The sequence below is a fragment of the Equus asinus genome, chromosome X (genome assembly GCF_041296235.1).
Source record: "Equus asinus isolate D_3611 breed Donkey chromosome X, EquAss-T2T_v2, whole genome shotgun sequence".
NCBI classification, from domain to species: Eukaryota; Metazoa; Chordata; class Mammalia; order Perissodactyla; family Equidae; genus Equus; species Equus asinus.
In genome coordinates, this window is record NC_091820.1 from 9,156,000 (window position 1) to 9,179,546 (window position 23,547).

The window sequence follows — 23,547 nt, forward strand, 5'->3', positions numbered from 1 at the left end:
CTCCTCCACAAAGTGGCAACTGACCTTTCTCCTAGTCATGATGAAAAAGGAACAAAGGAAGGAAGGGAGAAAAACTATTACAACCCATAATATGATTTTTCCCCCAGGGGTGGAGTTATTTGAAAGGTTTGGGTTACGTGGAGGAAATTAAATAAACTGTTCTATCACATTTTTCCGCTTTTAGTTACAAAGTGTTCCCTATTGTGAACAATATTACAATGAGTGCCTGTCTGAAATATTTATTGGCCCAAGGTCCTAGGCATTGTTACTACAGACTTAGTAAGCCACACAGTATGGGAAATGATGTCTGCTGGGATGCTGTTTTTACATAAGAAAGCTACAGTGACATTTTTCTTTCGTGAGGCTGACCCTGGGAAGATAATGGTGTCCAATGAATTGATAGAATTTTTTCAAATGTATTGCCCTTACAGAAAATCACACAGAAATTTTTAAGCCGCTGAAGGAAAATCAGAAGGGGAGAATGAATTTTGAGAGCAGCAAAAAAGTGTAAAGAGAGTGAGTTGATGCTTCTAAAACCAATCTTCCCTTGACAGGTTTTATTGTAGGGCCCCGCTGTTCGGCATCGCAGATAATATTGCCCGGCATAAACCGCATAGGAAGCTTTCCATCAGGCTTTGTTACGCTGGGCAAACACTTGATTCTATTTTTCTCTGTGGTCTGAAAGCCCACGTCTGAGCTTTTTTGATTCTCTGCCCTGGAAGCCCAGGCAACATCCGCCAATGCATCACACATTTCGTTTCAAAAGAACACTGTCACTGTTAGAGTCCGGGCTCTGTGCATTTCATAAATGTGTTTGTTTTTCTCTCTTACAGAAGCTGCAAAGAATCGATACTCCTCACTGTCATCCAGCCTTACCCTGTAAGTGTCCTGCGAGGAAACATGCCACTGTATGACCTCAGGTTTCTAGTCTCCTCCCACTGCAGTAAAACCGGGATGATGAATACAGCAGAGAAAAAATAGCATGCATTCACGATACAAGTTCAAAAATCTTGATTATTTGTATTTTGTTCTCCATGATAGCAAACCCGTTCATTGGAGAGAAAAGAAAGTTAACTATCTTGAAAATCACCTATTCAGTCCTATGTGACTCTCACATCTGGAAATGACGCAAAACTCAAGGCTTTCTTGTAGTTTCCAGTTTAAGAATCACAAGTGTAATGAGAGTATTTAGTTGTAGGAGGTTGAAGCATGATTGTTTTTCTTATCCCCATCTAAACAGTTTGGTAGACAACTGGATATTTCAGCGAGACCTGCTTTAAAGGCGGGTATTAGAGGAAATACGGTTGTCAAAATTTGATTCCGCAGCCTTGGTCAGAAGGGTGGAGAGTGATTAAAATTGTACTGCCTTCAGTTTCTATGCTTTTTACAAATTATTATTATTTTATTTTTATTTTTTTTCTTTTTCTCCCCAAAGTCCCCTGGTACATAGTTGTATATTTTTAGTTGTGGGTCCTTCTAGTTGTGGCATGTGGGATGCCGCCTCAGCATGGCTTGATGAGCAGTGCCATGTCCGTACCCAGGAAACCCTGGGCCACTGAAGTGGAGTGTGCGAACTTAACCACTCGGCCACAGGGCTGGCCCCTCTACGCTTTTTTTTTAAACAACTTTATCATGGTGTAATTTGCATATTATAAAATTCACCCTTTTGTGTGTGTGTGTGAGGAAGATTGGCCCTGAGCTAACATCTATTGCAAATCCTCCTCTTTTTGCTTGAGGAAGATTGTCCCTGAGCTAACATCTGTGCCAATCTTCCTCTATTTTATGTGGGATGCCGCCACAGTGTGGCTTGACTAGAGGTGCTAGGTCTGCGCCTGGGATCCGACCCTGCGAACCTGAGGCTGCTGAAGCGGAGCACACGAACTTAACCACTATGCCACTGGGCCAGCCCCATTTTAAAATTCACCCATTTTAAGTGTACAATTCAATGATCTTTATAAAATTTACTGAGATACACAGCCATCACCGCAGTCCAGTTCGACAACACTTCCATCACCCCAATCAGATCCCTTGTTCCTATTTCCGATGAATCCTCCCTTGCCACCTCAATCCTGGGCAACCACTAATTTACTTTCTGTTTCTGCAGATTTGCTGTTCCTTGTGAATTTCATACATTGTCAGTTGACCTAAAAATTACCAATGCAAATCCCTTCAGATCTTTCCCAAAATGTTTACTGTCAGTATCCTGTGTGGCTTTTGTATGGAGTGGCAGGGATTCCAACCTGCTTACACTTCTGTTTTCTTCCCCATAGCGTTGGAGTGTTTCTGTATCAGTTAAAAGGCTCTGGTATCGGCCAATCTGCATCTTCTGACCAAACTCTTCGTCTGCCCCATCCCAGAATTTTCCTCCTAAGCGCTATGGGGTAGGCATTCTAGGCAGGAAAAAAAATACGTATTCAAGATCCTGATAAGATCACAAATGGAATTATTCAAGACAACAAATTATGCCATGCAGGACATAGCTATGTATATTAGAAGCTCAATTTAATATTGACTGTTACTTTTAGTCCCACCTCTTTGACACAAATACACACACACACGTTTGGATTTGAAAACTAAGGAGACAGCAGGATGTAAGAGAACCAAGATCTGAGACCTAGTTCCCAACAGAATAATGGGTGACTCCCACACCTGCTCAGAACCCTGGTTTCCTCATCTGCATGAGTAGAAGATCAGATCACATGCCATCCAAGGGCCTCCCTGCCCCACCATCTCCTGATTCCATGATTCCTTCCATATAAAGTACAACTGGTCTGTTTTTAGATTGTTTCAGTTAAGCAAATTGTCACTCACACTTACTTCAAATCTATCTACACTTCTTCATTTCTTTGCAGTGGACAAATACATTTTGGTAAAGCCAGTATAAATGTCTATAATAAGCAAGTGATTGGCTTACTATAAATTCCTGGTGGAACTTCAAGTTTACATTGCCTTCCTGAATTCTTTCTCCCCACTTTATAACCTATTAGCAATGCGAGATCAGAACCATTTTACTCCAAACCAGGTTTTCTTGCAATGTGCAGTAGTGTTTTACCCGATGCAGTAAACAGAGAAAGAGAGAGGAGTTTTACATTTAAGTTAAGGATTGTATGTTGTGGCTTTGCTTGCTGTTTTTGCCGTTTGAATCTGTGTGACTTGTTATTCATATGAATACTCGTTATTATTGGTGAATCATGGAACTTCCTTTTAATAGGCAATCTGGAATTTTCTAGGAATTCACGTGGCTCTTGCTGTTGTGCTATATTGAAGGTTAACATTTAGCCACAACATTTAGGAGCAATGTTGCATGTTCTTATGGCCAACAGCTGCACCTCTGCTCCTCAGACTTACTCTCCCCCGGCCAGTCATTGTAGATGAATTCTCATCTTTGACTTGCCTTTGACCAGCCCTCCTTCCTCAAATGCCCACCACATACTCCACTACCACCTTCTCGGCCCAGCCAAATCCTTCTCATCTTTCAAGTCTCAGCGCAAAGTCTCAATGCTACCTCAGAGTTTCTCAACAGTGGCACTCTTGACATTTGGGCTGGACAATTCTCTGTGTGTGGTGCCATCCTGTGCACTGTAGGATGTTGAACAGCATCCCTGGCCTCTACCCACTAGATGCCAGGAGCATCTCCCCAAGTGGTGACAATGAAAAATGTCTCCAGACACTGCCAGTTGTTCCCTGGGGAGCAAAATCATCCCTACTTGGGAACCACTATCCCACCTAGGGTCTTCCCTTACTGATCTAACTCAAAGTGGCTTTTTCCTCCTCTGAACTGTAGGAGTTGAAATAAAGGAGTTGAAACCCCAAAGTTACTTGAATAGATACATTAACTGTAGAGAGGAGAGCAGATGGGAGAAGAGACTGCAAAGTTTTACTTATATTTTTGTTTGGATTTTCCTACAAGCAAATTGCTTTAAAAAAATTATTGGGCTTCATTTATTTGCTAGACATTCTCTTGGCTACCAGGATTGACATATAGAAAAAGATGACCCACCAGACCAAAAGAAAGTCCCTAAATTCTACTTTATTATAGACAATAAAAATTAGCATTTTAATTTCTTAGCAACTTACTGGCCAGCATTTTTTATGTTGCAGTTCTCTTGGATAATAAGATCCAGTCGAGACAGAGAGCCAGTGCGTACCCCTTGCCACACTCCACATGTGCCCAGGACACCCCAACATGACCCAGCCACAGAAATCAACCTCCAGTGAGGCCCAGGGCAAGGGGGCCTGGGAGAAGAGTCTTAGGTCAGGATCCCTGAAATGCTTTGATAAGAAGTGATTCATGGGACCCACCCGGTGGCGCAGCGGTTAAGTGCGCACATTGTGCTTCGGCGGCCTGGGGTTCGCAGATTCGGATCCCAGGTGCGGACATGGCACAACTTGGCAAGCCATGCTGTGGTAGGCGTGCCACATACAAAGTAGAGGAAGATGGGCACAGATGTTAGCTCAGGGCTAATCTTCCTCAAAAAAAAGTGATTCTTAACAGGTTCTTGCCTTATTTTGTAAATATTATGCAGGGCTCTCTCTCCACCATTTTTACTGCATTTCTCAGAGAAAAGTTGTGGAAATACAGAAGTAGAAAAATGTGTGTCGGCAAACCTTTTCCTCAGAGACAACCAGTTTAAACATTTTGGCCCATTTCCTTCCAGTCTTCTGTTCCATGCCTCATCAGTAGTTGAGATCATATTGTATGTACAATTTTATTCTGCTTTTTTCACTTAGTATATCAAGCATTTTTCCATGTCATCAAGAATTCTGTATAAGCATCATATACATGGCTGTAAAACGTTGCATTGAACCAAGATGTACTTAACCAACCCCCTGTTGCATTTAGATTCTCTTAGAATCTTCATACTATCTTTAATGTTTTTCTATTATAAATAATTCTGCAAGGAACATCTTTGTGTATAAATCTTTATCCATATTTAGTAGTATCTCCTCAGGATGGAATTTGAGAAGAGAAATTTCAGGGTCACCTGTGGATTTTATTTGTTTTGTTCTGACATACCATTTTCTTTCCTTGTACTGTTACCATTTTTTATTACATATCTTTCTTGGCCAGCTCCTTCCTTCTTTCCTTTGACTCTGCCTTCTACAGTTCCCAAGTCTAGAACTTCCAGAACTTTCCCAGTTCACTCTTTCCTGAGACAGAGAGTATTTAGAGAGTCTCTATAACCTCCCCTCACACAACGCCAACTCACTGAGACTTGGGCTGAGTCAGTCTCAGTTCTGGTGCCCCTGAAATACCCTTACCCATGTTCCCTCAGGTTTCTTCTAGACCGAAGGGCAAAGGGACCTGCTGGCCTGCCTCTCACTTGCTGCCTGCCTTCCACTGTGTTCCACACACCTGAGGGAGGCTACACACCTCCTCTTGGAAGCCCCAGTGTAGCAGATGCTATCAGCACCTGGACCGTATCCCCTTGGCATGTGTCGTGCGGAGCATGCCAGCCCAATTTCCAACTGACAGCACCAGTGATTCTTTGCTTGTGGGCTTTTTATGGCCACAAGAGCAGGCCAGAAGTGCTGAGGAACTATCACTCCTGGAAGAACAGCCCCTCCATCACTGACTGATGGGAGCTGGTGAATAAATACCCCAGCTCTTCCTCTCCTCAGACAGTGTAACTCTGAGGCCTGTGGTCTGCCTTGTTTCTCAGAGGTTCCTAGCAGAGTTAAGTTCCAGTTGCTTACAGTAGTGCCTGACTTAACAAGGAACGTTTCATCGGCTTACTCCCTCTCCCTCCTTCCGTTCCCCTGCTCACCTATCCGTGCTTCCTGGGAGCCCCTCCCAAATCAGCTACTTGCTTGTGAATCCTTGTCTTCGGGTCTGCTTTGGGGGGACTCCAAGCTAAGTCACCCAGTGATAGCTGTGGGCTAGTTCGTCCTCACCAAGTGTTTACTCGCTGCCTACTCTCTAAGTAGTCCTCTGGAGCTACAGGGATTGTAAGTTCAAGACTTTTCTCTTCTGTTTCAGAAATTAATCTAATTATGTAATTGTTTTCAAACTATGTTCTAGTGACTTCTAAGAGAATCTAAAAGCATCAGGAGCATGCCACATGTCTATCGTGGCCACCTTACCAACAGTAAATTTGAAAAGAGGTGCAAGGGTTGATTGGAGGCCTTCTAATCTTAAAATTAATCCACAGCAGGAGAATCTGATTATTCTAAATGGTAATTACTTCTCATTTCCACCACAGGATACGGAGTGCTTGTGATCAGCACCTGCAGGTCTGCAGGTTGCTAAGAATTAATTCATCACGTTTTTGAGTTGTATATTTGTCGAGCCACAAAGAAAGATCTAAGTTAAAACTGCAGTCCTGGCTCGTTGACCTACTCCATGTACCACAAGTAATTCCAGCCAGTGGAAGAAACCATTCCTTTGTTGATTCTAATTCAGTAACCTTCAGACTTGAAGAGCTTATGTTTTTATTAACAAAACATTATTGTTAAAATGTATGTCGATTATATGAAATATCCACAAATCCAGAACAAGAAAAATGCACTTGTATGGAGTCTTAGTTAGACTTTTATCCCCAGTCTGTTGACTTCAAAATATGTATAAAATAATATTTACTTAACTATCTTGGCTATCTGGTTTTCTTCCGGGTTTTCCTGGATTAGCAGGTTTGTCATTAGGACGTAGTAAATAAATATGGGAATGAGGCTGTAAGAGGCGGGCATGCCGTAGCTACAGAGAGAAGAGAGAAGCATCCTCAGCTTGACGAGTTCTGCTCTATGGGGCCACTGACTTTAGGGGCAAATAACCCTATATGCTTCATGGGAACATCACTGCGTTCTAAGATTATGCATCAAATGATAAGCATAAAAGACTAAGGTCTGTTAAATAGACTTTTTTATTGAGGCAAGGGATTATGTAGAACATTTTAGAAAAATATGGTAAAATATTACATTGAAAAATTCAGATGCATAGAGGCATCAACCTCAGTATCTGGTAATTGAACACATGTGAAATACTTCATTCGCAAACAATGCTGGAGAAGTGGGGTGTTGCTGCATTCAAACATCTCGTCTAATTAGCAGTGTCTGTTCTGGGGAGCTTTATTACAGCCACTTCACTTGTGCTAAACTCATTGTGCCCATGTAAATATCACCTGCTTAAAATCATTAAAGGAGAATAATGTTTTCCTTTCAGCTAAAAAATGACATATCAAAAGCAAATGAACTCTACTGGATGATTTGTTCGTTAATTATTACTAGACTTGGCCTATAATTACCAAGATGCCAATGAGAACACTGCTGTCACACCACTTCAGCTCTGCAGTAGGACTTTTAAAAGTCACGTTGAGTGTGTTCAAAGCTGTTCTTTTTTGAGGAGCAGCCATTCAGAGTTTTTTTGGTGTTTGTGTTTTTTTAAGAGGACAGTCATTCTCCTAAAACATCTTGCATAAATGGAGGAATTGAAGCTCTAGAGGTCAAATCATCCATCTGTCCAGTCCTCTAAGACACTGCTTAGAGCAAAGGGTAGGATGGGTGTGGAGAGGAACTTTAGAAATAACAGGAGAGGGCTGGCCCAGTGACGTGGTGGTGAAGTTTGCACGCTCTGCTTTGGCAGCCCAGGGTTCACCAGTTCAGGTCCTGGGCATGGACCTACACACTGCTCATCAAGCCATGCTGTGGTGGAACCCCCCGTACATAGTTGTAGATTCTAGTTGTGAGTGCTCTGGTTGTGGCATGTGGGACGCCACCTCAGCGTGGCCTGATGAGCAGTGCCATGTCGGTTCCCAGGATCCGAACCGGTGAAACCTCGGGTCACTGAAGCAGAGTGTGCAAACTTAACCACTCGGCTATGGGGCCGGCCCCTCGCGGTCATTTTAGATCTATCAGTGGCTCTCCTCTACCTCATTAAAAATAGATCACTAATGGTCCACTTGTCATAAACCCAACATTACATCTGGCCACCACCTTGCCTTCCACATTATTCTCAAAGTTCTATATTAAAAGCAGGGTTTGTGTACTTTCGCAGCCATCTTTTAAAAAGATCCTTGGAAATGTGCTCAATAAGAACATGGAACATGCTGTTTGCAGTTCTTTTCTGGTGACTAAATCAAACTTATTACTTTATGAGCATGACAGGGTTTCCAGTGCATCCATAATTTGTATTTCATCCTTGGATTGGGCATGCACTGAACAGTTGACTTTTTAGCAAAAATATTGTATATCTGGGAGGATAAAGATAGAAAACAACTGTTATAAGGTTTGTATAATGTCACCAATAATCAGATAAAATGTTTTCTTTTTTTTAGTCTCCCAAATCAGCATTTATTAGTGCTGCAAAAAAGGCCAGATTAAAGTCCAATCCAGTCAAAGTGCGATTCTCCGAGGAGGTCATCATCAATGGCCAAGTGTCGGTGAGTTGCCAGTCACCTGCTTGTGATTCAGAGATAGTCATTGAGGTAGGGGCTTTGCATTAAGCGAAGCCAGTAGTTCCACTGGAATGAGCAATTTAGAACTGGTTGTTGCATTTCACAACAGGGTCAAGTCTCAGGATTGTAACGTCTTTGAGAGATCACCAGGCTGTGCCTGATGTGTTCCCTCTAACATGGCCAGAATATGTAGGAGTCTAGTATTTCGTTGAACGCTTCCAGTGTTGGGAGACCTCACTACCTTTGCAAAGGAGTTCGTTTGATTTGAACTCACTGACATTGCCTCGTATTGAGTAATATAGGCCTCTTTGAAACGTCCACCTATTTCTTCCCATTCTGCCCACTAAGCATTCTTCCATGTGATAGCCCTGTATATATTTTGAGAAAAGTTTCCCTTAGTTTTTCCTTATCCAAAATGAAACATCTCTATTCTTTCAACTAATCAAAATGGAAAGAAGTTAAAATACTGGAAAAGTTTTAATATGCAACCAGAGTGAAGAAATGCTGCCCAGCTCTCCATCACTAGGTCTTGGTGGAATTCATGACTGCTCAGGCACGTGGTTGATCTTCACAACGAATAATGCACACATCGATAGGATGCTTTATTTTCACTTTTTCCTTAAAAAAAAATATACAGCACAGTGTTTTTGGTGTTTAGATTGCTGTCATCTAGAGCACTCGTATTTTTTGGACCTTTGAAATGCCAGCTTTTGTTGTTGAGGTTTTGTTGTTGCTGTTGGTGTTGTTTAAATAAACTCAAAGGATAAAATCTCCTTCATGACAAGCTCGTTATGGGTGACAAACTCCTCCCTGAGGGTGGTCCTGGATCAGATTTGAGATGTAGGCCTGCATATCCTGGGCGAAGAACTAACGGTCGCAGCGTCTTCTAGCCCAAACTTGCTGATCTGTGTTTGCCCCACTTGGAGTCCAGGGGGTTAGCTGGCCAATCTGTCTAACAATTGTGATGCTTGTGGGAGGGGACCTAATGCTGTCACTGTGCTGCCCTGTGAGCATTTTAGCTGTGGCCTTATCCTCCCACTTACCATCTTCCACCGCATCCCCTCTGCCCCTTTCACACCACAGTCTGCTCTGCTCACCTCAATGGATCCCCCACCACTCTGGATGCTGAGTTACCGTACATCACCATTTCACAAGACTGTCCCTGTTTAAGGCTGGAAGGTTCCAGTCACAGAGGAATCACTGTATCACAGATGGTCATCTGAAACTTACCTCATCTTTTCTCAAGCTCTGAGCATGAGATTGGGCAATCAGGCAGTTTATGCATCTTTAGAGGGGATATGATTCTAGAAGCTGCTGTGGCAGTTTCACTTTGTCCCTGGCTATAACAGGGCTCGGTTGAGGCAGCTGGTGTGTGAGAGCAGCCCTAGGGGTCGATCATCTCCTGCAGCCTCCTCCGCCTCACCACAGGCCTGGGAATGGCAGGGACATTCAGTCACGTGTCTGCTCCTCAGCCTGTGTGACCATCTTCATTTCCAGTCTACTCTTGCTCTTCTGAGTCATTGTGTGTCATTTCCTCTAGACTTGGAGCCAAACTTACTCAGTGAATTGGGTAGCAGGAAAGTCACATGTGAGGTCCACAGAAATAGAAAGGAGGGGGAGGCAATTCAGAGAAAGAAATAGGAAGTGAAAGGCATGGAGCCTGTTGTGGAAATCCTTAGGGATTGAATTCTCATGGACTAACTGTAGGACATCAGCAAATCTCTGGACAGCTCGTCTTCAGTTTCCTCATCTGTAAAACAAGGAACATATGCTTTCATGATTGCTGAGTTCCCCCCAACTCCGGTGACTTCATGACCAACTACATGTGAGTAACGCAGTTCACTCCAAGAATTCACGGGACTCATCCAACATGCCTTCTTTCTCCCCATTCCATCTCTCCCTACTTCCAGTTAAAGAGAAAATTCGAAGGAAAACGTTTCTATTGTTTACTTTTGGTTGTGTTTCAAGCATCTCTTTTTGAGTTATTGCTAGATTATGATCTGTTTGTTATAGACATAGTGTTTTACTCTTTTAACACACTAACCCATTCCTTGTATGTCCCCTTTGAGTTTGAGGAACATTCCTAAATGGGTTAAAAATCATTTCACAAAATAACTTTACACTTGAAGCTTGTTAATGCTTGTGACTCACTGCCATGACCTCTGCCAGGGGCCAACAGGCATCACATCAAACATCATCATTGCTGGTCCTCGTTCTGCTCAAGACATGCTGTTCTGCTAAAGTCTGGGCTTGCAGTCCCCAACATTGTAGCTTAATTACAAAGGAATTATTTCTGTAATTGTGTTTTCCAATGGGAAACCCTGATTTAAAAAAAAAAAAAAAAAACCTCATCTGATTGATTTTCTGATGGGAAAAGATCTTTTATTTGAATCAACCGAGTTTTTTGTAGCTAGAAAAGAATTTTGCTCTGAACAACTGAACTCAGGTATCACCAAAGGGACACCTTGGTTGACCTTATAGAGTTCGATTGTTTTTTACATTGTGATCAGAATAAATTGTACATGTGCCGCTGCTGTTGCTGCGAAAAGCAGAATTGTAATTCGACTGACTTACACCCCCCCTTCTTTTTTTTTTGCTAAACAGGAAACTGTTAAGGATAATTCACTTCTTTTTATGCCAAATGTTTTGAAAGTCTATCTGGAAAATGGGCAGACCAAATCATTTCGCTTTGACTGCAGCACCTCCATAAAGGTAAGAGGACCCACCTAAGCCCTGTAGCTGGACACGGCAGGTTTGGCGTGAAATTCGCCCTGCGAGTCTTGTGTGGCAGCGCCTTCTGTCAGAACTATCCGTTTATTTCTAAGACTTTGCTGGTTGCGTCAAAAGGTATTGTGTGAATACTTAAAAACAAGCCAAAACACAAAGCTTAGACTAAGAAGGTTCTGCTCTGTGTATGTGTGTGTGTGTGTGTTGCAAAACAGTGTAATATGCTCTCCACGCAGAACCACTAGGGCTAGTCATTTCAATGCAACCGCAGATTAATTAAAATAGCGTGACTGTCACCAAGAAGGCCTGGCGCCCTGCCCAAAGCCAGCATGATTCCTCAGCAATGTCAGCCGCCAAGAAGATTAAGATGTTAACTGTTAATTGAACACTGCTACTTTGGTGTCCAGCAGAAACAAGGGGTAGAATAATGTAAAGCTAACATTTACTTTTAATTGCTCTAACCAATTTCATGGAAATGCTGCATGAAAAGGCAGAAACGAGGCCGACTTCTTAGGAGAAGGGGCGGAAGGGAAGAGTCATAGAGCAGTCCTGTGATTTCAGAGGCACACGTGAGTTCTACGCAATGGGTATTATAACAAAGCATATGGGCTCTTTCCCCCATGCTTCCTTCCTGGGGGAAAAAAGTGCATATTCTCTTTTTTATTGGACAAAAATGTGTTCAGAAATTGATTGCTCCCTAATGTTCCATCAGCCTAAAATAGGCTTTCTTCAAATGGCACAGTAAAAAAGACTTTATTGAGGTAAAAAAAAAAGTACCTAGTGATGATCTGTACAATAACGTATCAAGAGACTATCAACTCTGTGTTAAAAATGTCCATCAACAGTCAACCCCTAATTCTTGGTTTTTAAAAATTAATCAGCACAGACCTTATGAGTGGAAGTATTTCTGCAAAGGCCCACTCACTGTGCATTCTTATTGCCGTGATACCAGCAAGCAGCTTGTTTTGAATTGCCTTAAATAGGTAATAATTTAGCAGGTAATAGAGCAGACAATATTAGTAGATTGATGATGGAGCATTTAAATCATTCTTAAATCATTCCAGATGAGATATTAACTTCCTTCATACAAGACTGCTAATTCTAAATGGTGGTGACTGAAAAAGTCCTTTTCCTTTTTTCCTACTCAAAACCAATTTATGGTGAGATATTACTCTAATTATTGATCAGCTAACCTAGGGGTCAGCAAACTTTTTCTGGAAAGGGCTTGAGAGTAACTATTTTAGGCTTTGTAGGCCATTTGATCGCTGTGGCAACTACTCAACTCTGTTGTTGTATCATGAAAGCAGCCATACAGGTGGGCTCGGGAGGTCCTTAAGACCACCCGCAGGGTCAGTAATTCACCTGAAGGACTCACAGAACTCAGCAAGTTGTTACACTCACAGTCACGGTTTATTACAGCGAAAGGATACAAATTAAAATCAACAACAGGAAAAGGCGCATAGGGCAGCAGAGACCAGGCATGGAGCTTCCCCTTGGCCTCTCCCAGTGGAGCCGTGCAGACAGGGCTTATTTCTCCCAGCAATGATGTGTGACAATGTGCATGGAGTATTGCCAACCAGGGAAGCTCCCCCAAGCCTTGGTATTCAGAGCTGTTACTGGAGGTTGGCCACATAGACGCAGCTGACCACCTGCATGGCTGCCCTTAGTATCCTGCCCCTCCAGAGGCCAAGCTGATACCACATAGCCTAACACCCCACCACAAACAGCATTGTTAGCATAGACGATGAGGTGTGGCCCAAGGCCCCCAGGTAAACAAAGACACTCCTCCTATCAGGCAGGACATCCCAAGGGCCTAGCAGTGACCTCCCAGGAGCCGGGAGCAAAGAGGCAAACCTTTCTGTAGGCGAGACTAATCTGTTACTACACAGACAATCTGTCAATGAATGGGCGTGGCCGGATTTGACCCCTGGTCCAGGCAGCAGTTTGAAGACCCCTGACCTAACCCAGAGGGCTACATTATTCCAACTCCGTCTGATACGGGGGCTTGTTCTGTGATACCAGCTGGCCAGAAAAACTCCTTGTTATCGGACTCCCTACCTCACCTGAAGATATAGGTAAAGACTTAAATGCATTTCTTAACAGAAATAAATCTAAATTTAAGAGAGCCCTGTAGTTAACTCTCTCTGGCCTCCTGATTCTAGGAACCCACCGTAGACTGTTTGATCTCCCTGAAGATGGCAGGTGGCAATGGGAAAACAGGGAGCAATGCAGAGTTCATATCCAATTTCAATCATCTTACCTCTTACCTAAGAGCCTTATTATCACAACAGACCCAGGCTGCTAGGCAGACAATAGAAATAGTATAGTTATGAAAGAGATATGACACTGTTTAATAAAAATCGCCCAAATTCTCGCTACAGGGTCGCAGTAGGGAAAAACTATTGTTATCGATTTTCTAGTGTCCTCCCAGGTGAATCAGGAGAATGTTTTATAAAGTACGTGTTGCCACACAAGGGCTGGTTTTGTTTTCCCTTTTCTGGGCCTTGAGCAAATATTATGAAACAGAGAATCTTTTTATGAAATTCAACGTAGTCGAGGCATTTCTGTTGAATGAGTTTTTTGGTAGTGGGTGGGTGTGCAGATCTTTGTTTTGAAGGGGCCTGAAGAAATTGAAAAAGGTCCACAGAGAAGAATCAAAATCTCAGAAAGAGCAGTAAAAAAAATTGTCTGGCAGGCTTTCGTATCTTGGCATTGTTGATACGTTGGACTAGATCATTCTTTGCTGTGGGGGCAGTCCTGTGCATCGGACGATGCTTAGCAGCTCCCCTCCATGCCAATAGCATCCCCAACCCCATTGTGACAACCAAAAATATCTCCAGTAATTGCCAAATGTCGCTGTGGGGCGAAATTGCCCCAGGTTGAAAACCATTGCTCTGTGGGATTTTCAGCATCTGAGTATAAATTAACTTGAAGAGAGATCATTGACGAGTTTTCAAATACATGAAAAAAGTGGTTAAAGACATTAGTTTGGCGTTGCAACAAACGTGTGCTTGGGTATGGAACACCTTTCCGATCATAAATGTTTAATCCTGTAAAGGATTGCTGACTCACTCTACCTTCCCCAGAGATTTCAAATAAAAGCTCCTCTCTGTACATTGTTAGAGCGCCCTATCTCGGTGCCTGGCAGTGCTGTCATAAGTGCTTTCTCTCTGTGAGCTCGTTTAGTCCTTATATCTGTTCTGAGGCAGGGATTGCATCCGCAGTTTACAGATAAGGACGCTAAGATACTTAGAGGCTGAATAACTTGCCCTAAGGTGCACAGCTAATATGAAGTAGAGACGGGAGTACAAACCAGACTGTTTCTAGAGCCCACATTCCTTTCCACTACCACATGCTCTTACAGAAAGGTAGGCGAGGGGTCGGCAACCTTTTTTCTGTCAAGAGCCGGAGAGCAAAGACTTTAGGTTTCACAGGCCCCGCAGTCTCTGTTGCAACTGCTCAAGTCGGCCAATGCAGAGCGTGAGAGCAGCCACAGACAATACCTAAAGAGATGAGCGTGACTGTGTCCCAATAAAACTTTAGTTCCCAAAACAGGCGGTGGCTGGGTTTGGCATGCAGGCGGTACTTTGCTAATCCCTGGGGGAGAGCACTTTCAGAGGCGGTTTAAGTCCCACCCATTTAGGAGAAAGGGGAACTGAACTGATTACACCACACAATCTATCAAAAAGCTTTCTAAGACCCTCCGGGATAGGTAAGCGCCTCCTCCAGCTGTTCGCCTTGTTGCCTGTCTGTTTCTGAACGCCATAAAGATTTGGGTGGTGGGGAGGCCAGGAAAAGGCTAAGAGAAGGAAGGCCTCATTTCTGTATCTTTTAGGATCTTCGAGCATCAAGCTTCAGAATCAACCAAGATATAAAATTTAAAGATCTGAAGCCTATGTGTGCAATATTTTGTGGTCACGGTAAACTCCATGAGGAGGGCTACCTCAATTTTGATTGCATCTTGTCCGTATTTCCTCTCTAAGGATGTCATCTTAACTCTTCAAGAGAAGCTCTCCATCAAAGGCATCGAACACTTCTCCCTCATGCTGGAGCAGAGGACGGAAGGGGCGGGAACCAAGCTGCTCTTGCTTCATGAACAGGAGACTCTAACTCAGGTGTGTGAAATTACCCCTCAGGTATGCTGCTCTGGGAGCAGAGGCTGCCCAGCCCCAGAATTCCCCCGTCTTCGAATTCTTTAAATGTATTAACTGCAGCCCTGGGTATCCCCACTAGAGGAAACGCTGGCATTCATAATGGATTTTACACCTCAAGGTGATGCTTCCCTTTTGTCAATTTTTCATAGACTGCCAGTTGGTCCCACAAACAGATTTGTCATCCAAAGACTCGGCAGCTACTCCCTGGGAATATGGCTCTGTAGAATTATACTTTATGTTATAGGAATGACTTGTGCACCTGTTTTAGTCATTGATCTCTGGAAACTATGAAAAAGAAGTGGTTTCTGAGATTATATAAATTAAGCTGAAACCATAGTTAGTGGTTTTAAGTTCCGGGTGCACGCTTGAATCTATTTTTGGAAACCTGAAATCCCTGCCCCAGTGCTGCCCACTGTAAGTCTGTGATCCAGCACTGTGTCCCAGTTCCTGCTTACCAAGATGCCACCCCCATCTGTTCTCTGGGGAGACGTGCAGGCTGCTTGGCTGCTGAATTCAATGAGGCTCCCTGACTTTTCCTGTGATTCCGCACAAGCAGAGTCTTTGTTGGATGTATAAGAGATTTCAACAAATTCCTCTTATTTAGGAGAGTTCGATGATGAGGGAACTTGAGGGAGGGTGGCATGAGGGGAGACTAGGTGGAGAAGCAGGGAGTCGAAACATCCCCAGAATGATGAAGTAGCAGAAAGTGATGTCACGCTAATGTGCTTCTTGGTTGTTGCATAATTAAAAGCTGGTGTCCCACCGTCTCTGTCCCACAGAGAGCCCTGATTCTCTAGATTCAGTAAAACTCGATGAATGAATTAGTTACAAAGTTATCATTTGTGTTCATTTATATTCCTCTATCTAAACTTGACCTATTATTTTTATCAGGTTTAAAGCTACCTATAGATATTTTAAATCACTTCTAATGTTTGTTATTTTAACCTGTGCCAAAACACTCTTGGAAACAGATGACTTTATTTCATGCTTCGTTATAGGGGAACAACCTGTGATATACAGAATCCCACATGTGAAAAGTTAGTGTTTGGCTCTGAGTTCCTCCAGAAGCTGAACTTAAGACAACGATTTGGATGCAAGTGGTTTATTTTGGAGAAGGTATCAGGAAATACTGGGAGAGGAATGGGAGGAAGATGGGAAAAATTGGAATGCTGGTAAAGAGTGTGTTAGCAAAGCCAGTTTCCACTGTGGGCAGGTAGAGCTCAATCATACTGGGGAACACTGGGAGCCAGTGAAGGACACACCTCAGAACTCTCCCACCCGAAGGGGGAGGGGGCTCTGGCATTTGTCCGCTAACATGCTGCCCGTTATTGGTGACGGGCTACTCCCAAGAACAGTTGCTCCCTGGCTATGCAGGTCCGCCTTGTGCTGGTGATGGTCACGGGTATTTGCAGTAAATAGCCTTCAGCTTTATCAGTAAATGCCAAGGGGATATGGCGCACAGCCAGTTACTGTGAGTCTAAGGAAACCTCCCACGATTTATTGAGATTTCTAGTTACACTTCCCCTCTGAACTTCTCTCTACCGCAGAGCCTTTCTGGGAAAGCTTCATGCTGATTTCGCTGGACAAAGATTCTTGCAAAGTCTCTTCTGGTGCCGGCTAACCATAACTTCCCATTCCAGATTGATTTCCAATTTTTAAATTCCTTTTAAAATGTTGCAAGGAAACAAAAAGGCTCTAAAAATGATTCTACCCTTATCTTTCTAGAAGAGGCTTTGTTTTGTTTTTAATCAGAATGAAAAGCAAAGTGCTAAAACTCAAGTATTATCTCTAGAAAAGAAAATTGATTGATTGAAGTATCTTGAAACAAACCAGCTATATGCCTTTGAAATCAATGCATATGAAAAACTCTTTTTTTTTCCTTCTCCCCAAAGCCCCCCAGTACATAGTTATATATTCTAGTTGTTGGTTCTTCTGGCTCTGCTGTGTCAGACGCTGCCTCAGCATGGCCTGATGAAAGGCCTATGTCCACGCCCAGGATACGAACCAGCGAAACCCTGTGCAGCTGAAGCAGAGCGCGTGAACCTAACCACTCGGCCACGGAGCCAGCCCCTTCTTGTTTGTTTTAGAGACTGTTATTTTTATAGACTGTCATTTATAATGAGTCTAAAGCACTGTTTTGCATTTCATTAATTTATTTCCCAAAACTAGTGTAAACTACTGATGATAAAAATAGACCCAAGGTCGCTTATAGGAAATTCAGGGAAGATAGATTCCAAACCAGTAATTAAAGGAGCTGGAGATATGATGATACCTGACTTTCTAACATCAGCACAGATCTTCCAACAAAATCCTCTGTGATGTCACGGTGAGACATGGCAGCCGTGACCAGCACCACAGGTCTCCTAGGTTCCCGTGTTTCCTTCTTCCTGGTTCACTTTACCATCAGCCAGTGATTGGCAGCCCATAGCCCATGGCCTCATGAGTCCACTCAGGTTTGCCATCCTGCCCACAGCCAGAAAGCTGGTTCAGCGTTCCTACTTGGGCATTCCAGGATGTCCAGTATACCTTTAAAAGTCGGCTGTGTTTTCCCATTGAAATTCTTCTGCTCAAGAAAGTTAGCAATGTAAACTGTAAGAATACGTATATAAATACATACACATACATGCCATAGGACTCAAAAAGCTATTGCTATTTTTATTTTGAATTTGTAAATCGTAGTTCATGAACCTTTTTATTTTTCCAGGTTTGTCCCCTGCGTAAAAGTAGTTACAGGTACATGAAACTACATACAAGTGCATAAAAAAATACATCCAAGTGCACAAAACTACAAGTAGAACAGCTGTGTTGGCTCAGGCTGTGTGGTTTTCATTTCCTCTTTAAGGGAAATTGTGCTGACCTCTTTAAGGGAAATTGAAGAGCTTTTACCTTCTTTCTTGGAGTCCAGTGTCTTCCCATGCATTCAGCTGTGTATTAAGCGCCTACTATTCGTTGATTGATTCCCTTTGGTTGCCAAAGGAATTAAAAAATTAACACCTAGTAGTTGGCACATACTTTGCTGGAAGAGGGGAAAACAAATCAAAATGATCCATGGTCCTTGACTCTAAAGAACCTGTGGTATATTCTAAGCTCCTTTGAACAATTTCAACAATATCATGATATCAGAAGTTTGGGGTAGTTTGGAAACTTGTGGACTCCAGATTTAGTGCATGGGCCAAAACATCTGCCTTCCCACTTTCCAATGCGATGTCATCCTAGGTTGACCCAGTTATGCTTTCACTGTTACAGTCAGTCTGGAGTCTAGTTTAGAAAGAACCCACAGCAGTATTATGCAGTAATAAACTGTAGTGAACAATCTCTGTGCTCTCCCTCTGGATCCCCTTCTGTACCCTCCCACCCTTGCACCCCCGCCCTAGATTTGGAGTGCTATCACTTACAACAGCCAGCACCTGCAGGTCTTCAGAGACCTGCCCTCAGACTACTGGCGCCCATTCCACACCTGGAAATTCACATCCCCCTGGGACAGCCCGGAATCAATGAGTTCTCAGTGCTCTTTGGCCCAGGTCCCAGCGGCTCTGTGGTGTAAGTTACCCTACAGAGTCCCCCACAGGTCAGGCAGAAGCTATGCCCTGCTGGATACTGGGCCCTCCTAGGCTTCCTCTCCTACCTGACCTGCTTTCCTCACTCCCTTACTGGCCTCTCCCGGGAGCACTAACTTGGTAAGTCCCTCATCATAGGGTCTGCTTCTGGGGAACCCGACCTAAGTCACAGGTATGTACAGTTTTCAGGGAATGAGTATCTATGACAAATACTAAAAGAATTTCAGCCATTTCCTTCCTCGGTGTCCAAACTTGCCTGTGCTTCTGTGTCCCTCAGCCATTCCTCAGTCAGCACTGAAGGATTCTTGTGATTGGTCTGCTCTTCTAGGTGACACAGCGGCCCAGCTCCCATAAGATGAGGTGTCTTTTCCGAATTAGCTTTGTCCCAAAGGATCCAATTGACCTTTTAAGGAGAGATCCAGTTGCTTTCGAGTATCTCTATGTTCAGGTATGTGAGAATTTGGGCATGTTTTATATTAACATTGGGGGGTAAATTAACTGTGGGGTTTTTCCCTAACTTCTGAAAGAAGTTTGGGATTTTATTTCTTTTTGTCCCCCACCCCAAGCTCAATGCATTATAAAATGATTCCATGGTGCTTTCTTAATTTTTACTTTGGATTTTGAAATAATTTCATACTTAGGAAAAAGTTTTGAGTAGTAAAAGAACTCTTTGGTATCCTTCATCAAGATTCACCAATTATTAACATTTTACCACATTTACTTTATCTTTGGCGTGCACATGATCCCCCGTTCCCCCCACACAATTTTTTTTCTAACTTTATGATTATCAGTTACCAAAATCACGCTCATTTACTACTTAGTACTTCAGTGCGTATTTTCTAGTACCAATGACATTTTCTTATATAATCATTGTGTAGTTAACAAAATCAAGAAATTTAACAGTGATACATTTCTATGATCTGATCTACAGTACATATCCAGATTTTGCCTATTGTCACAAATATGTCCTTTATATCATTTTTTTCCCCCTAGAAAACAAGATCCACTCCAGGATCCCATTTTGCAAGTAGTTGTCATGTCACTTTAGTTTCCTTGAAACTGGAACATGCTTCAGACTTTCTTTGACTTTCAAGGACTTGACAAGTTTGAGGAGTACTGATCAGTTATCTTGTAAAATTCTCTCAAATTGGGTTTCTCTGATGTTTTCTCATGATTACATTGAAGGTGTGCATTTTGGGCAGAACACCAACATGAGTGATTTTGTGTCCTCCTTAGTGCGTCATATCAGGAGGCCCATGATGTCAGTTTGTCCGCTCAATGGCAAGTTTGACTTTGACTCTTGCTTAAGTCAATATTCTCCAAATGTATCCATCCAGAAGTTACCACTTTTCCTTTTGTAATTAAGAAGTAATTTGTGGAGAGTCATTTTGCAACTCTCTTATTATCCTTCTACCCACTAGTTTTAGTATTTATTGATGATTCTTGCCTGAATCTATTATTGCACTGGTTAAAAATGGTGATTTTTCTAATGCCATTATTTCTTCTTCATTTATTGGCATTCTACTGTAAGATAGAGTTTCCCTTCTCCTTTATTCACTTATTAACTCATTCATTTATTTGGTGCTTAGATTGTTCTGAAATATCATGATATACTTTATACTGGAATTATTGATTTTAAGGCAATAAAACTTTAAGAAGGTAGTATTCTTTGCAGTATCCTTTGATTCTGGGATACAATTGTCAGAAAAAAAAAAAGGCTTCAAGAAATGAGAATCTTTGCTAGTTTGTCCCAAAGGGAATTTCCCCATTTGATATTTAGGAGATGTTCCTATATTTCTCTATCACTGCTTCCTATTCTTCTCACTTAAATGCCTAATATAATCACATTAAACAGTAAGAACCCACTTACCTCATGCTTAAGCATCCAGCATTAAGCTACTCGAAGAGGTTGTAAACCTAATGTAACCTTCCTCCACAAAAAAGGAAGAAAAGACGAGAAAAACAACCGACATGCTCTCTTTGGCTGGGGATACCTGTATAGGGCAAAGATTGCTGGAGCCCTACATAAGAAATAAAAAGCAACGAAGCCGCAAAAAGAAAATAAAAGAAATATTTGTTAACTGTGGGTAGTTGGTACACTGGTATTTGTTTTACTATTCTCAGTATTTTCTTGTATATTTAAAGCTTTTGTAATCTTTAAAAAGTTGATTGGGAAAAGAAAGTAAGTAGAAGATGGCAGAGAGACATAGACAAGATAAATGGCAGAGGTTAGGAATAGTGACATAAATTAAAATGGTAATAAGCCCTGGAGAACAGAAATGAAGTCAGGGGCCGGCCCTGTGGCAGAGTAGTTAAGTTCTCGTGCTCTGCTTTGTCGGCCCAGGGTTTCACCAGTTCAAATCGTGGGAGCAGACATGGCATGGCTCCTCAAGCCATGCTGAGGCAGCGTCCCACATGCCACAACTAGAAGGACCCACAACTAAAAATACACAACTATGTACCGGGGGGCTTTGGGGAGAAAAAGGAAAAATAAAATCTTAAAAAAAAAAAAAAGAAATGAAGTCAGAGAAGAAAGAATCAGAATGTACTAGAACATTCCAGCAGATGGAGGCACTCAGGGAAAGGCTGGTTAAACATTCCCCATCAGTGGTCTTTGGAAGAGACTGTGGTATTTACAGCTCAGTAGGATGATTAATGTTCTTGAGGATAACCCTGAGTCATCAGGAAAAGGCAAGTCCTGTTCGGTATACCCTGTTTGTCGTGTAAAGAAATGTGCCGTGCACTTTACACATTTTCTACCCAGAACAGTGAAATTGTCATGACTTGGGTTTTTTAAATGTTAAACTTTGGTCACCTGGACCCCCTCAACAAATGCCCCTGTTCTACAAAAGGCCAGGCAACCCAGATGTGACTGCATGAAACAAACAGCCTGATTCTCAGCTGATCTGTTACTGCATCTTCCCCGTATTCCTGCTGAGCACTGACCCACGGCTTTGCCGCTGCAGCTCAGATCACGTGCTATGATTTTTAGCTTGTTAGTTGCAAATAAATAGTTACAGGTGCCAGTCAGTGTGTGGCTGTAGACAGTGAGATGCATTCAGTTGTCCTTCTCTATAATTATATACTCACCCCATTAACAAGATGATGCTTTAAAACCATTTACTCTGCTTCTCTTTTAAACATCACAAGCTCATTGCATTTTTATAAGAGAAGAGCGTGGTGGCGTTTGTCTTGGGGAGGGGAGACCTCTTAAGTAGACCAGGAGTACTGCTAAGCACAGTTCTGCATAAGGTGTGTTTGCTCAAATCTAAGGCAGTGTGTGGAGCTCTTTCTTATTCACAAGACACAGCGTTTATACCTGTGGCACTGGCCTGAGAACAGGAAAACCTCTCCTGGGATCTTGCCCGGGGCCCAGCAGAAGACTGACGCCATTCCTGCTTTTCCATCTTGGGTGTCGCATGAGTGGTGGATTAGCCACCCCTTCAGGGAGTAGTCAGGGGGGGAGGCGGAAAGCCATGGATGGTGAGTGATAGAGACCAAAATAAAGCTACCATCATCTTGTAGATCTTCCACTGAGGATAGGAAATGAGAATTTCTTGGCCTCAGACCCTCTGCTTCAAAATGCCTTGTATCACAGAATGTGTGGTACATCTAAAATAACGTATCTGTCTAACATAAGTCAGTGTATCTGCTAATGGTGCTGCGTGCCCATGTTGATTTTAAGGTACTAAAAAGATGCAATAAAATTAGCCTAGAGAACAAAAGAGTAAGCAGAAGCAACATATATGACATTACAAAGACAAAAATCAATTCAACTCAGTGGACTCCTAAGGAGGACAGTAGCTATTGACTAGATGAACCATAGGGATGAAAACAGAGGTTTCAATAATGATAATATCGATTAATCTCCTGGTCATTAATGGACCATGAGGTATTTTACAGATTTTACCATCTATAATACCAGTAAACTTTAATAATCCAGACTGTTCTAATTCATAATTATAATGAGCTATGCTGAAATTTACCTGTCCACTATCTATTAAGAAAAAGCTCATTACACCAATTGGCAAGTACTTAAGAGGCTACAAAATGTTTTCAAACACTTTAGCAGTATCGATTTCCTTTTTAATATCTAATATGTTCTTTATAAATAAACTTTTTTAGGCTTGGAGTCTGTCGGGACCTCTATTTAGCAACACAATAACCACCATTTGCTTGTGTAACTGTACTTTAAGTAATGTACTCTCCTGTAATAAAAGCATGATTAGTACCAAAAATATGTATATACGTAAGTCAGACGTCACACTAATTCTCCAGGACCAGTCTGAACTAATTATGTAATGTAATTAAGTGACTAATGACCTTGACAAAAAATTCACCCGGAAGTCTGGTTAAATACTGGCTATGACAGGCATGGGAGAAACAGTCCCAGTCCCAACTCTGGGCAGTTGTACTGATGACTCACCTTTATAAAGCACATTCCATTTTATCAAACCTCCTCAGTTATGCTAACAACCTTGAGAGTTGGCTGTTGTTAACCCATTTTTCAGATAAGAAAACGGAGACTCGAGAGATGAAATGCCATGTCCAAGGTCATTCAATTAGCAGTTGACAGAGCCGAGGATCAAACCTGGAGCTTTTGTCTCTAAATTCTATGCTAAAATCCTGTTTCAAATCTGTGATACAATAGCAGTCAGAGAAGAAAGCAGTTTATCAAAACGATTTGTCAAAAAACTAATTCTTCAAGTGCCTGTTATG

General features: G+C 42.3%; 1 protein-coding gene across 6 annotated transcripts in view; it reads left to right on the plus strand.

The window, feature by feature from the left end:
- FRMPD4 (FERM and PDZ domain containing 4) overlaps nt 1-23,547 on the plus strand; it is a 507,120-nt gene that overhangs the window by 462,601 nt on the left and 20,972 nt on the right. For 4 of the 6 annotated variants that reach the window (XM_070502473.1, XM_044764388.2, XM_070502476.1 and 1 more), the window contains exons 5-9: nt 834-879; nt 8,271-8,375; nt 10,995-11,102; nt 15,101-15,232; nt 19,157-19,276. In XM_070502473.1, the coding sequence (XP_070358574.1) occupies nt 834-879; nt 8,271-8,375; nt 10,995-11,102; nt 15,101-15,232; nt 19,157-19,276 (511 nt within the window). Of the gene's footprint in view, nt 1-833; nt 880-8,270; nt 8,376-9,982; nt 10,216-10,994; nt 11,103-14,721; nt 14,830-15,100; nt 15,233-19,156; nt 19,277-23,547 lie in introns of those variants that run through there. The other 2 variants (XM_044764389.2, XM_070502475.1) reach the window with 2 other exon arrangements.